This window comes from Plecotus auritus, assembly GCF_963455305.1.
Source record: "Plecotus auritus genome assembly, chromosome: 4".
Lineage (NCBI taxonomy): Eukaryota > Metazoa > Chordata > Mammalia > Chiroptera > Vespertilionidae > Plecotus > Plecotus auritus.
In genome coordinates, this window is record NC_137775.1 from 147744923 (window position 1) to 147758532 (window position 13610).

Genomic DNA, 13610 nt, shown 5'->3' on the forward strand with positions numbered 1-13610 from the left:
GATATTTCCCCTAGGCTAGGCAGGGGCTGTGTGTTGAGAGCTGAATGTAGATTTGCTCTCTTAGACTGATCTAAATGAGCCATGTTTAAATACATGTTTTTGAAAACCCAAAGCAAAGGGAGACAGAGAGAGTATAAACAGTTGATACTGAAAGATTCAGAAACCTTTTTATTCTACTTGACCTTGGGTGCTGATCATTTTTTAAGTGAGTAATGAAATATTCCAGTTAAGAAGAAAGAGATAAGCAATAAACGGAATTATAAACTGCCAAATGAAAAATAGGGGGTGGGAAAATACATTCTAATTTTGAGGTAATTGCCCTAATAATGAAGGCAATCTATCAATCTATCAAATGTAATATAAGCTTCACTATGTTTACTCTCATTTTCTCCTATAGGAAACAAATCATGCAGCTAGGTGAACAGCTGAAAACAGTATATGAATTTCAAGATCTGGAGGAAACAATAGTGAAAATGAGGAATGAATCAGATCTCTTACTTGAAAATCTTCAGGAAGAAATTGATTTGTACTCCATTGCCCGTAATGCAAGCATTGTGGGTAAGAGAGAAAATGCACTTCAACTGTCTGTTTCTGGACAAATGTTTATAAAATCCATAGTACATTCCATTAGTGAGTCACCCTGTGCTTACTGCCATAGCACCCCAGCACTTCAGAACATGAAAACACACCCATTGAAGACATTATTTGTATATGAATATTTCAACTTTTTAAACATTGCAGAACCTAGATAGTATTTGCTCAAAATAATGAATGTCTGATACTAAACAAATACCAAAGCAACCTTCTAGAGCCAAACCATGCAAGTGGTCTTGTGAAATCAGCAACTTAGAAATGCTAACATGCATAAGGAAATAAAAGAGATATGTTTCTATGGTATGTTATTCTGAGTATAAGCCACTCCATTTCCAGCAACCATAAATGCAAAGGAATATGAAGCAAAAAAGACTTTCTCATAAGGACTTTGCAGGGGTGTGGAGTTATGTAACATACTAGAAGCCCACAATTCACATTGCATAGTTCTCAAAAATGAATGGGAGCTGTGTCAAAGTCAAGATCAACTTGGAGGAGAAATGGAACTCTGAAGCAAACGTTGGATTAGCTCTTCTCCTGATCTCTGATGAGATCTGTTATACTTGGAAATGGATAACTTGATACTACCAGAAGAGGCAGCACTGAACTTGTTCACACCTAACCCATCTAATTGGGAGGTAAAGCGAAAATAGGCATGAAACTCACCTTGAAGGCCATAACACTGTCTGCTTTCTCTGCCCTATGTGTATGCTCCTGTTTTTCATCTGATCTTGATCTTAAAGAGAAAAAATACGTGACAATTATGACCCTAAAGGAAGACTTAATTTAGTGAAATAACCATCCATGATACTCAATAAACCCTATGTCAAGAATAAGGAATTTGTTCTGATTCCTAATCTGGAAGAAGGTGCCCACTGAAAGAACTGGAAGTCTACCAGCGGTCATCCAAGCCAGGTAGAAGAATGGAAAACTGCCCTCAGGCTAAGCCTCTCAAACTTGCAGTCCAATAGCAGTTTCTGAAGTTTTTCTCAGTGCCTGACACTGTGCTGGGGAGATGAACACTCAAAGTCCTTGTCCTTAAGTTATTCCAATCTAGTGTGAAGACAGGCATATAAACAATTGCAAACAAAAAGACTAAATTAGGGCATCTTCGATTGCTTCCAGGACAGAACAGTGAAAATGAAATTCCTTCTGAGTTTATTAGAAAAGGCTTCAGGGAGTAGGTGACAATTGAATTGGGCTTTACAGAATGAAGATAAATTTGCCAGCAAAAGGAAGAAAATCATTCCAAGTAATAGGAACATGGTTTTGTTTTATGATAAATGAAAATCATATGTGTTAAGAATATGTTAGTGTAAGAACCAGGAAGGTTTAAAAGATGAGGTATGGTTGTTGCCTGGATTCTGGTTATGTAGGGTGCAAAGAGTAGGACCTTGGGCCTCTGTTTCCTAAAATATGGAGTTATAGTTTATAGCCCTAATATACCATCATTTACATTTAAAAAATACCATGTTATTTTAATGAATTTGCATTTTAATAAGAATATGGAAAATATAGAGAAGTGCTTAATATAGACATTGGCTCCCTAGTCAAACCACCTGGCTTCAAATCCTGGCTTCACCTCCTACTAGCAGTGAGACCTCAGGCAAATAGATGACTTCATCAGAGCCTCATTTCCTCACTTATAAGGTGAGGGTGATCATAGTAATAAGCATTTCACAGTGCTTTGAGAAGGTTAAGGAAGAACATTGATAGGAAGTGCAGGCCTATAGAAAGCACTCTACAATTAAAGCTATTGTCATCAGCCTCAACATCAGAGGTGAGCAAAAGACAGCCTGCCAGCAAATCCTACCCACAGCCTGTCTCTGTGAATACAGTTTCATTAGAAGACAACCTCCCCTATTTATTTACTATTGTCTGCTGCTGCTTTCACACAACAATGGCAGAGTTGAGTCATTGTGACAGAAGTACTATGGGGGGGGGGGCCCTACTAAAACACTTACCCCCTGACTGTTCGCAGAACAAGTTTGTCCACTCCCACTCTATATAATTAGGTGAATTTAGTTCGTTTATTACATAATTAATGCATAATTAATACATTTGTGGAACACTTTACAAAGTATTTTCATATCTCACTCAATCCTCACAAATTATCACCAATTTACAGATAAGGAAACTCAATCTAAGAGATTAAACAATTTGCTCAAGGACCTAGCCAGACAGTAAAAGGTGAACCAACACTCGAACCCATGTCTGCAGATTTGAATCTTAATGTTCTACATCTATTTTATATATATATATATATATATATATATATATATATATATATATGTAATCCTACATCTAATCCTTCCTCATAGGAGTGTAAATTCAAAGAAGAGAATGTTGACTTTTTGTACTGTCATTAAGACAAAGATAGTGGCCAAATTGTGAAATAATTATCTTGATATTTAATGTATAATTTCATTTGTTTTCAAAACATTTATCTTACCTCAATTTATGTTGATGTAGATTTCTCAGAGAACATCAAGAAGTATTATCACAGATCAACATCTGCTGAAAAAAGAATTAGTGAAACTACTTCCATCATAAATAACTCTGAGAAAACCAGGATTGACTTACTTACCATCTTAGATACATTAACCTCAAAAGAAAACTTGTCATTGGAAAAATTAAAACAGATTAAGATGCCAGATATCCAAATACTGAAGGAAAAGGTAAATATTCATACAGTGTAGTAAAAATGTTTGTGGCTTCTACTTGGTCTCTTCAATTATATTTTCCTGTCTTACATCTTATTCTTTTTTATTTATTTGGTAAATGTGTAAATATATATATAACATATAAATGCTCTGTTAACAATGTATAAATAAATAAATATATTTATTTTTTATTTCTTAAGTCAAAGTTTAAGAATAATCAAAGAGTAAAAATTGTGCCTTCATTTAATTATTTTATATTATTTACTATTTCCCAGAGGGTACAGGTTTCTCTTCCTGCCTCATTGTAAGTAAAAGGTAAATTTTATTTATTTAAAGGAAATTAACAGGGAAATGCTAGACATTTGACAATTTTGCCTCAAAACTGTAAGTATAAAAATGACACTAATTGGCACAATGCTGATAACAAATATTTTAGATACTGATTCAGTTACCTAGGAAACATTTAATGGGTCACATCTATACACTAAGCATGAATAACTCTTGAAGAAACATGTACAAGTAGAGCAGTGCCTTGCCGCCATGAACCTGGATGGCATTCAAAAAAAATCTGCCCGTGAGTGGCTTTTTCACAGAAGTCATTGCTCCGTCAGGTGTGTGGAGAACGAGGGGACATGCCATGTGTGCTCTCGTCATGTGGTGGCCCAAGCTGTCGTGACTCCCTGCCCCTCTCGAGGAATGCCCTTCAAAAAGCTCAAGAAGCAGAGTCCATGATTCAGAATTTGAGCAGCCAGGCTCCAGGTCTGAAAAATCAGGTAAGTCATGTCTTCTGTTGCTTTATTTGTAAAGCTGTAGCAATAAAGAAAGGGAGCTATTTGGAATTTTAAAAACTGCCATTTAGCTTCTAAGCAGAAGGATGATTCTAGATATTAGGTATTCTTATGCCTGGAAATGTAGGATAAAACTATAGATGTCTATATAAATGTAGATTTAGAAGTAGATGTGAATATTGACATGTTTTCTATTTAATATTTCTATTACTATGTGTTTATAGGACATAGACTTGTGTGGACATATTTCTTTCATAGCAAACACTACATAGAAATGTGAAGACTCCTGGCTTTGAAGCTTTGAAAACTATAGATCTCCCAAAGTAAAGAATCATTTTTTATCAATTCAAGGGTATATATGAAATTCTACCAAATATATACAGTTTAATGTTAGAAAATATTTTAATAGGAATATATCCTTATGCCTTGAATTCCTTCTCTAATAATTTTTAAAGATTTCATTTACTTTTCTGGTCACATTGATGAGTGTACTTTTTAATTACCTAGTTTTCTTTAGCGTTTTGAGAATACATCATATTCTTCTTAAAAGGGTGAACACAATTTCAGGTATTCTGTGAATAATGCATTGTATTCATCTTGAGAATAAGATGATGAAGTGCCCCCTAGCTCACTCCTTTTTTGACAATCTACGTAGAGCCTTTGATGAAAAAATAGTTCTTAAAGCACTGAGGTTTTTTAACCAATGTAAGTTAAATATATCAGTCAGCATTCTTGTTTGCAAGTAACAGAAACCAGCTCCTAAACAAAAAGGAAATGTACGCGGAGACATCTCAAATCGAGAGAAGGATACAGGGTCAAGCTTGGGAAAGGATTGAGAACCACTTATGATACATGTGTGAGCACCTACACACCAGTACATGTGCGAACACACACATACACACACACACACACACACACACACACGAGCAACAGTTTCCTCCAGGAGCCTCACCTCCATGATCCTGAGGCCCAGCTGGTCCTGTGTCCTTGCTCCACATGCCCCAGAATCCAAGAATGGAGCAAGCCTCTGCATAGCCAAGCTGGAGAAAATCCCTGCACATACGAAATGTTGAAACATTTTATTTGCATAGTCATAATTCTGTATTGCTACATAGTTTTTCACTTATGTTATTCTTCATTACTCTAATAAATATTCATGAGGACCTACTCTGAGCCAGACATTTATCTAGATGTTGGAAATACAGCAGTAAACATCACAAATGCAAATCCTGATCTTGCATCCTGGTGTTTAAAACAATCCTTAATTGTTTAATAGAATTTTAAATTATTATATTGACCCTTCTTAAAAAAACAGAAATTTCACACAATTTAAACAAGCCCCCTTAAACTATACTTTTAAAAGACAGCCCCTGAGGTATGTGTTAGCAGAATCTGGCTTAATCAGCACATTAGAGAACTGGAATGGGGTGGGGGTTGTCACGTTGATAAAATGGTGAGCTATTTTCCCCTTGCTTAGAAGGGGAAGCGTGCCAGAGAGATTGTGAGAGAATTCTCAGGAGTCAATTGTGACAGGGGATGGATTGCAGAGAGATGTTTTAAGAGTGAAGTAATTTAGCAATCTCTTTCTTTCTGAATATGGCATCGACTAATCTCCGCCGGGATTTCATCTGTATAATTTGGCACTTTTCTATTCAGAGTATTTATTTCTGTAATTCTTATTTTACTGTTATACATTCTTACTTGCTGCTACCCACTTTTTTATATTGAGATATAATTGACATAATATTGCACTCGCTTTACTAGTAGATGTACAACATAATGACTTGATATTGCTAAATGATTCACACAATAAATTTAGTTAGCATCACCATGCAGTTACATTTTTTCCTTGTGAGAACTTTTGAGATCTACTCTCTTAGCAATTGCTATCTACTTTAAAGTTTAAAAAATTCTAGAGAATCAAGGAACAACTCAAAAAATTAAAATACATATTTTTAATCAGGTAAATATTTTTTGTTCCATCATTTGCCAAATATATAATTGAATCCTTTTTCACAAAATATGTATGGCTCAATTAAGCTGGCTTCATTGCGGGGAAATAATGGGAGACCCCCCTCCCCGCCCCCCCCCCCCCCCACACACACACACACACAATCTGTTTGGTCCTAATTAGCCCTACTTCTGTCACAACCTATTCAACACAGCTCAGCTGGTGGGTGATATTGTCCTTTGGCTTCACGTTTTTACTTTTCCTCAAATTTGCTCGGGTCCCAAGAAAAAGCCCATGACCTTTCTCAAATCACACATTTAAGGATTTACATTTCTAGGCTGCAAGCCTTTTAGTCCTATCGTTCCTCTGTCAAATGTACAAAATGTTTGGGATTTATCTTTGCGGCCTGCATTGAGTTCAAACTCATTTCTTAATACAGGGGATGCTTTCTTTTCAGCTTTCAAAGAAAAGTACATTATTTGAATTTGAGGAAGGTTTAGAAGAATAACTATTTTAACTTACATAAAAGAAAACACTCTCAACTTATTAGACATAATGGCCCCTTTAAGTAAGTAGTCCTAAGTAATTTCTATGAAATTTGTTGATATTATGGAATGCTAAAGTCTCATTAAAGTAAAACTTGTGTCAGGAAAAGTCATTAGTATTAGGTCAGTATTGTTTTCAAATGATGATTTTGAATACTAATAATGTTGTAGGAGATAAATTTACATTATTAAGAAAACACGTAATGAAAACAATCTTTTTAAGAGTCTTTTCAAATGTTTTAAAATTGTTTAATTATCTACACTTCTTTTTCATTTTTGGTGACAGTTTTATTTGGTCCAGCTAAGCAATTAAACATCACAGAATGTACCTAATCATTGTGTGTTTTCCTTATTCCAGATAAAAAATATAAGTAAACTGGCAGAAGTCTCCAAAAACAATTCCTTACAGTTAAGTGAGAAACTGTGGAATATGAAAAACGAAAGTGAATCTGAAGAAGAAAACATGAATCTTTTAATCAAAAAACTGAAAAAGTTTCTGTTAGGTAATTCTTTTTAAATATTAGGACTAGTTTTTGTGTGTTTTTTTTTTAATGTATACTCAAACATCACAACCAATTTCAAATGACATTAATTGGGAATGACATGCCTAAATTAGGAACATAATACACCCTTTGATTTAAAGTTTCTTAATGAAAATAATTCTAAAATATTAACTCAGTACCCAAAAAATTGACTCTCTTTATGAGATTAATTAGTAATAAATACTAGAATTTAGTAAAAAAAATTTTTCAAAAATAAACCTGATGTTTAAAGTTATTTTACTTTTTTTATAAAAGGAAAGTCCAACATGAAGTTTATATCAGATTCCCTGATATTAGGATTTTGTCATCTTCTCTGCTAACAGTGTACATAAGATCAAAGTATGATAAATTTTGGTTAGTATATCAAATATCATAGTTAGGTAGCATCTAAAATACTGGTTATTAACTGTTAGTGTCTATTTCCCAAGTCTCATATTGCTCTCTATGATTGGCCCAAAGGAACTATTTAATTAATTATTGTTAAGAATTATTATTATAATTATGAATTTATTCCTCATTATGCCTAATTTTGGAAGAGGCTTATTTTAAACTCTGGAGAATTATTGGTTAAAGATAAAAATTTAAAAATACAGCTGGATGCCTGGGTTGTGGACTTCATCCCCAGTGGGGGGTGTGCAAGAGGCAGTTTATCAATGATTCTCTCTCATCATTGATGTTTCTATCTCTCTCTCCCTCTCTGAAATTAATTTTAAAAAAGAACTTATATACTTATATGCATAGTCCATGGACATGAGCAATAGGACAGTGAAGACCTGGGGAGAGGGGGAGTTGAGGAGGGGCTAGAGGAAGGAGGTAAATGGGAGACATCTGTAATACTAACAATACAAAATATATATTTAAAAAAATAAGAAAGAAAGGAAAGGAAAGAAAAGAAAAATTTTTAAATGGGTTAGTAAAGCAGTCCAAAAAATATTATTTAAAAAAATACAGCTGGAGAGAGACAAAATGGCGGTGGAATAGATGGACGTGTCCTGAGCCTTGTCCCGGAGCAAATAGAGTGAGCGCCTGAAACAAGTGGAATTCAGCCCGAATTGGCGAAGGAGACGCAGCTGCCCAGGGCACTGCAACCAAGTGAACAGCAGACATGTGAGCAACTCACTCCTGTCCAAGGAGCAGCAGCCCCACAAGCAACCCGCCACAGACCTAAGAGCAGCAGCTTCACGTGGCCTGCCCCTGTCCAAGGAGCAGCAGCTGTGTGAGCAGCCAGTTCCCCCATCTGAGGAGCAGCGACCACATGAGCAGCTCGCCCCATCCGAGGAGCAGCAGCCACTTGAACAGTCCACCCAATACTGAGGAGCGGCAGCCCCACACAGCCGGCCCCACTCTGAGGAGCAGCAGCTGTGCTCAGCCCACACCCTGCACCTGTCCGAAGAGCAGCAGCTGTGCCGCACGAGCAGCCAGCCGCCTTCCAAGGAGCAGCAGCTGTGTGAGTAGACCGTCCCTTTCCGAGGAGCAGCAGCCACACGAACCGCCTGCCCCCATCCGAGGAGCAGCAGTTGTGTGAGCTGCCTGCCCCCATCCAAGGAGCAGCACCTGTGTGAGCAGCCCACCCCCTTCTGAGGAGCAGCAGCCACATGAGCAGCCCCCCCCATCTGAGGAGCAGCAGCCACATAAGCAGACCGCCCACGTCCAACGAGCAGCAGCCCTGTGCAGTACGCACTGGTCCAAGGAGCAGCACCCACACGCAGCCTGCACCTGTCCGATGAGAAGGAGCCAGGTGAGCAGCCCGTCCCTGTCTGAGGAGCATCAACAGCACGAGCAGCTCACTCCCACACGAGGAGCAGCAGCCGCATGAGCAGAACGCCCCCCGTCCGAGGAGAAGCAGCTGCACAAGCAACCCGCACCCATACAAGGAGCAGCAGCCCTGCAAGCAACCTGCCCCTGTCCAAGGAGCGGCGGCATCACGAGTAGCCTGTCCCATCTGAGGAACAGCAGCAGCACGCAGCCAGCCCCCATCTAAAAAACAGCAGCTACGTGAGCAGTCCGCCCCTGTCCGAGGAGCAGCAGCCACGTGAGCAGCCAGCCCCATCCAAGAAGCAGCAGACACGAGCAACCCGTCCATATCCGAGGAGCAGCAACCTCATAATCAGCCCACCCCCATCCAAGGAACAGCAGCTATATGAGCAGCCTCCCCCACCAGCCAGAGGAGGCACCACTGCTGCAAACAGCACTCACCAGAGGAGCTGCTGCCAACTGAGAAGCAGCTGCTACTGTAACCGCCTGAGGAGCAACCGCAGCCAGAGAAGCCACTGCCACCTGAGGAGCAGCCCCTGCACAGCTCAACATCTAGATCAGTCAATGAGACCAAAAATGGGTAGACAAAGATACCCCCAGAGGAAAGAAAAGGAGGAATCACCAGAAAAGCAGCTAAGTGAAACAGAGGCATTCAATATATCAGAAAAACAATTCAGAATAAGGGTCATAGAGTTCATAAACTGGATGGAAGAAAAATCAACACCTTATGTAAGAATCAATATGAAATGAATGAAAAAATCAACAACTTATGTAAGAATCAAGAAGAAATGAAGAGTGATATAGCTGCAATAAAAAAACACCATGGAAAGTTTCAACAGTAGACTAGGAGAAGTGGAGGACTGAATTAGTAAACTAGAAGACAGGGAAGCAAAACACAGCCAAACTGAATTGTAATTGGAGAAAAAAATTAAAAGACAGGAGGAGAGACTAAGGGAGCTATGGGACAACATGAAATGAAGCAACATAGGAATAATAGGGGTACCAGAACAACAGGAAGAGGAACAAGGCTTAGAAGAACTATTTGAAGAAATAATGTCAGAAAATTTCCCTGATATGGCAAAGAAAGAAGTCACACAAGCACAGAGAGTCCCAAATAGGATGAACCCGAAAAGACCCACACCAAGACACATCATAATTACGATGGCAAATATTCAGGACAAAGAGAAAATCTTAAAGGCTGCAAGAGAGAGACAGAAAGTTACATACAAGGGAGCTCCCATTAGATTACCAAATGATTTCTCAACAGAAACACATCAGGCCAGAAAAGAATGGAAGGAAATTTATGAAGTGATGCAAACCAAGGGACTGAATCCAAGAATACTCTATCCAGCAAGGTTATCATTCAAAATTGAAGGGGAAATAAGGAGCTTCACAGACCAAAAAAAGGCTGGGGTAGCAGTACTTATTTCTGACAAAATAGACCTCAAAGTAAAGGCCATAACAAGACATAAGAAAGGCCACTTCATAATAATAAAGGGATCAATACAACAAGAGGCTATAACCCTGTTAAACATATATGTACCCAATGCAAGAGCACCCAAATACATAAAAAAAAAACTCCTGGAAGATATCAAGGGAGAGATCGACAACAATACAATCATAGTAGGGGACTTTAATACACCACTGACATCACTGGATAAATCCTCTAGACAAAAAATCAACAAAGAAACAGCAATTCTAAATGACTCACTAGATCAGATGGACCTAATTGACATCTTCAGAGCATTTCACCCCAAAATCACGGAATATACGTTCTTCTCAAGTGCACATGGGACATTTTCAAAAATAGACCACATATTGGGTCACAAACAAAGTCTCCCCAAATTCAAAAAGATTGAAATCATATCAAGCATTTTCTCAGACCACAATGGCATAATATTAGAAATAAACTACAATAAAAACATTCCAAAAAATTAAAACACTTGGAAGCTGAATAGCATGCTACTAAACAATGATTGGGTTATCAATGAGATCAAAGAAGAAATTAAAAACATCCTGGAGGCTAATGACTATAAAAACACAACAATGCAAATACTATGGGACACAATGAAAGCACTCCTGAAAGGGAAGTCTATAGCTCTACAGGCCTACCTCAAAAAACAAGAAAAAAATGGTAATAAATTATCTAATTCAACAACTCAAAGAATTAGAAAGAGAGCAACAAGAAAAGACCACAGTGAGCAGAAGGAAGGAAATATTAAAGATCAGGGCAGAAATGAATGACACAGAGACCAAAAAAACAATACAAAAGATAATGAAACCAAGAGCTTGTTCTTTTGAAAGGATAAACAAGATTGATGAACCTCTAGCCAGGCTCACCAAGAAGCAAAGAGAGAGGACCCAAATAAACAAAATCAGAAATGAAAGAGGAGAAATAACAACAGACCCCACAGAAATACAAAGGATTATTTAAAAATACTATGAACAACTCTATTCTAACAAACTAGACAACCTGGAGGAAATGGACACATTCCGAGAAAAATACAACCTTCCAAAACTTACTCAGGAACATACTAAAAATCTCAATAGGCTGATAACTATGGAAGAAATTAAAGCAGTCATCAAAAAGCTTCCAGCAAACAAAAGCCCTGAGCCAGATGGCTTCACAGGGGAGTTTTACCAAACATTCAAGGAAGAACTAAAACCTATCCTCCTAGGACTATTCAAAAAAATTCAAGAGGAAGGAACACTTCCAAGCTCCTTCTATGAAGCCAGCATCACCCTAATACCAAAACCAGATAAAGATAACACAATGAAAGAGAATTACAGACCAATATCCCTCATGAACATAGATGCCAAAATCCTCAACAAAATTCTAGCAAATCGGATCCAGCACTACATCAGAAATATCATACACCATGACCAAGTAGGATTTATCCCAAGAATGCAAGGATGGTACAATATCCGCAAATCAATAAACGTGATACATCACATAAACAAATTGAGAGATAAAAATCACATAGTCATATCAATTGATGCCGAAAAAGCATTTGACAAAATCCAACACCCTTTCTGGATAAAAACTCTCAACAAGGTGGGAATAGAAGGATCATACCTCAACATAATAAAAGCCATATATGACAAAGCCACAGCCAGCATCATATTCAATGGGCAAAAACTAAAACCATTTCCCCTAAGAACAGGAACAAGAAAGGGATGCCCACTCTCACCACTCCTGTTTGACATAGTACTGGAAGTACTAGCCATTGCAATCAGACAAGAAGAAGAAATAAAAGGCATCCAAATTGGAAAAGAAGAAGTAAAACTGTCCTTATTTGCACATGACATGATACTGTACATAGAAAACCCTAAAGACTCCATCAAAAAATTATTAGACTTAATAAATGAATTTGGCAATGTAGCAGGATACAAAATTAACGCCAAGAAATCTATGGCATTTCTATACACCAATAGTGAACTTACAGAAAGAGAGACTAAAAAAGCAATCCTATTTACCATTGCACCAAAAAAATTAAGATACCTAGGAATAAACTTAACTAAGGAGGTAAAAGACCTATACACGGAAAATTACACGACACTGAAAAAAGAGATAGAGGAAGACATAAACAGATGGAAGAACATACCATGTTCATGGATTGTAGAATCAACATCATCAAAATGTCCATACTACCCAAAGCAATCTATAAATTCAATGCACTTCCCATTAAAATTCCAACAGCATATTTCACAGACCTAGAATGAACTTTCCAAAAATTCATCTGAAATAAAAAAAAGATCCCGAATAGCTACAGCAATCTTGAGAAAGAAGAACAAAGTAGGTGGGATCTCAATTCCAGATATCAAGCTGTATTACAAAGCCACTGTTCTCAAAACTGCCTGGTATTGGCACAAGAACAGACATATAGATAAATGGAATAGAATAGAGTACCTAGAAATTGACCCAAATCATTATGCTCAATTAATATTTGACAAAGGAGGCATGAACATACAATGAAGTCAAGACATGGAGTCTTCAATAAATGGTGTTGGGAAAATTGGACAGATACATGCAAAAAAAATGAAACTAGACCACCAACTTACACCATACACAAAAATAAACTCAAAATGGATCAAGGACTTAAACATACGATAGGAAACCATAAAAATACTAGAGGAATCCACAGCCAGAAAAATCTCTGACATATACCGAAGCAATTTCTTCACTGATACTGCTCCTAGGGCAATGGAAACTAAAGAGAAAATAAACAAATGGGACTACATCAAAATAAAAAGCTTTTGCACAGCAAAGGAAACCATCAATAAAACAACAAGAAAGCCCAGTGCATGGGAGAGCATATTTGCCAATGATATCAACGATAAGGGTTTAATCTCCAACATTTACAGGGAACTCATGCAGCTTAACAAAAAGAAGATAACCCAATCAAAAAATGGGCAACTGATCTAAATAGACACTTTTCGAAAGAAGACAGAAGGAAGGCCAAGAGACATATGAAAACCTGCTCAAAGTCACTAATCATCAGAGAGATGCAAATCAAAACAACAATGTGGTACCATCTCACACCAGTCAGAATGGCTATTATTAACAAGTCAACAAATGACAAGTGCTGGCGAGGATGCGGAGAAAAAGGAACCCTCGTGCAGTGCTGGTGGGAATGCAGACTGGTGCAGCCACTGTGGAGAAGAGTATGCAGTTTCCTCAAAAAACTCAAAATGGAACTCCCATTTGACTCAGTGATCCCACTTCTAGGAATATATCCCAAGAAACTAGAAACACCAATCAGAAAGGATATATG

The 13610-nt window shown here is 37.7% G+C and overlaps 1 protein-coding gene across 1 annotated transcript in view; it reads left to right on the forward strand.

Annotated features, from left to right (window-relative positions):
* The window catches only part of LAMB4 (laminin subunit beta 4), a gene marked incomplete at its 5' end in the record, with an annotated part of 107783 nt that overhangs the window by 77659 nt on the left and 16514 nt on the right, over nucleotides 1-13610 (forward strand). Inside the window, 4 exons of the mRNA XM_080665206.1 lie at nucleotides 398-558; nucleotides 3064-3269; nucleotides 3866-4027; nucleotides 6897-7041. Coding sequence (XP_080521332.1) covers nucleotides 398-558; nucleotides 3064-3269; nucleotides 3866-4027; nucleotides 6897-7041 — 674 coding nt within the window. The remainder of the gene's footprint in view (nucleotides 1-397; nucleotides 559-3063; nucleotides 3270-3865; nucleotides 4028-6896; nucleotides 7042-13610) is intronic.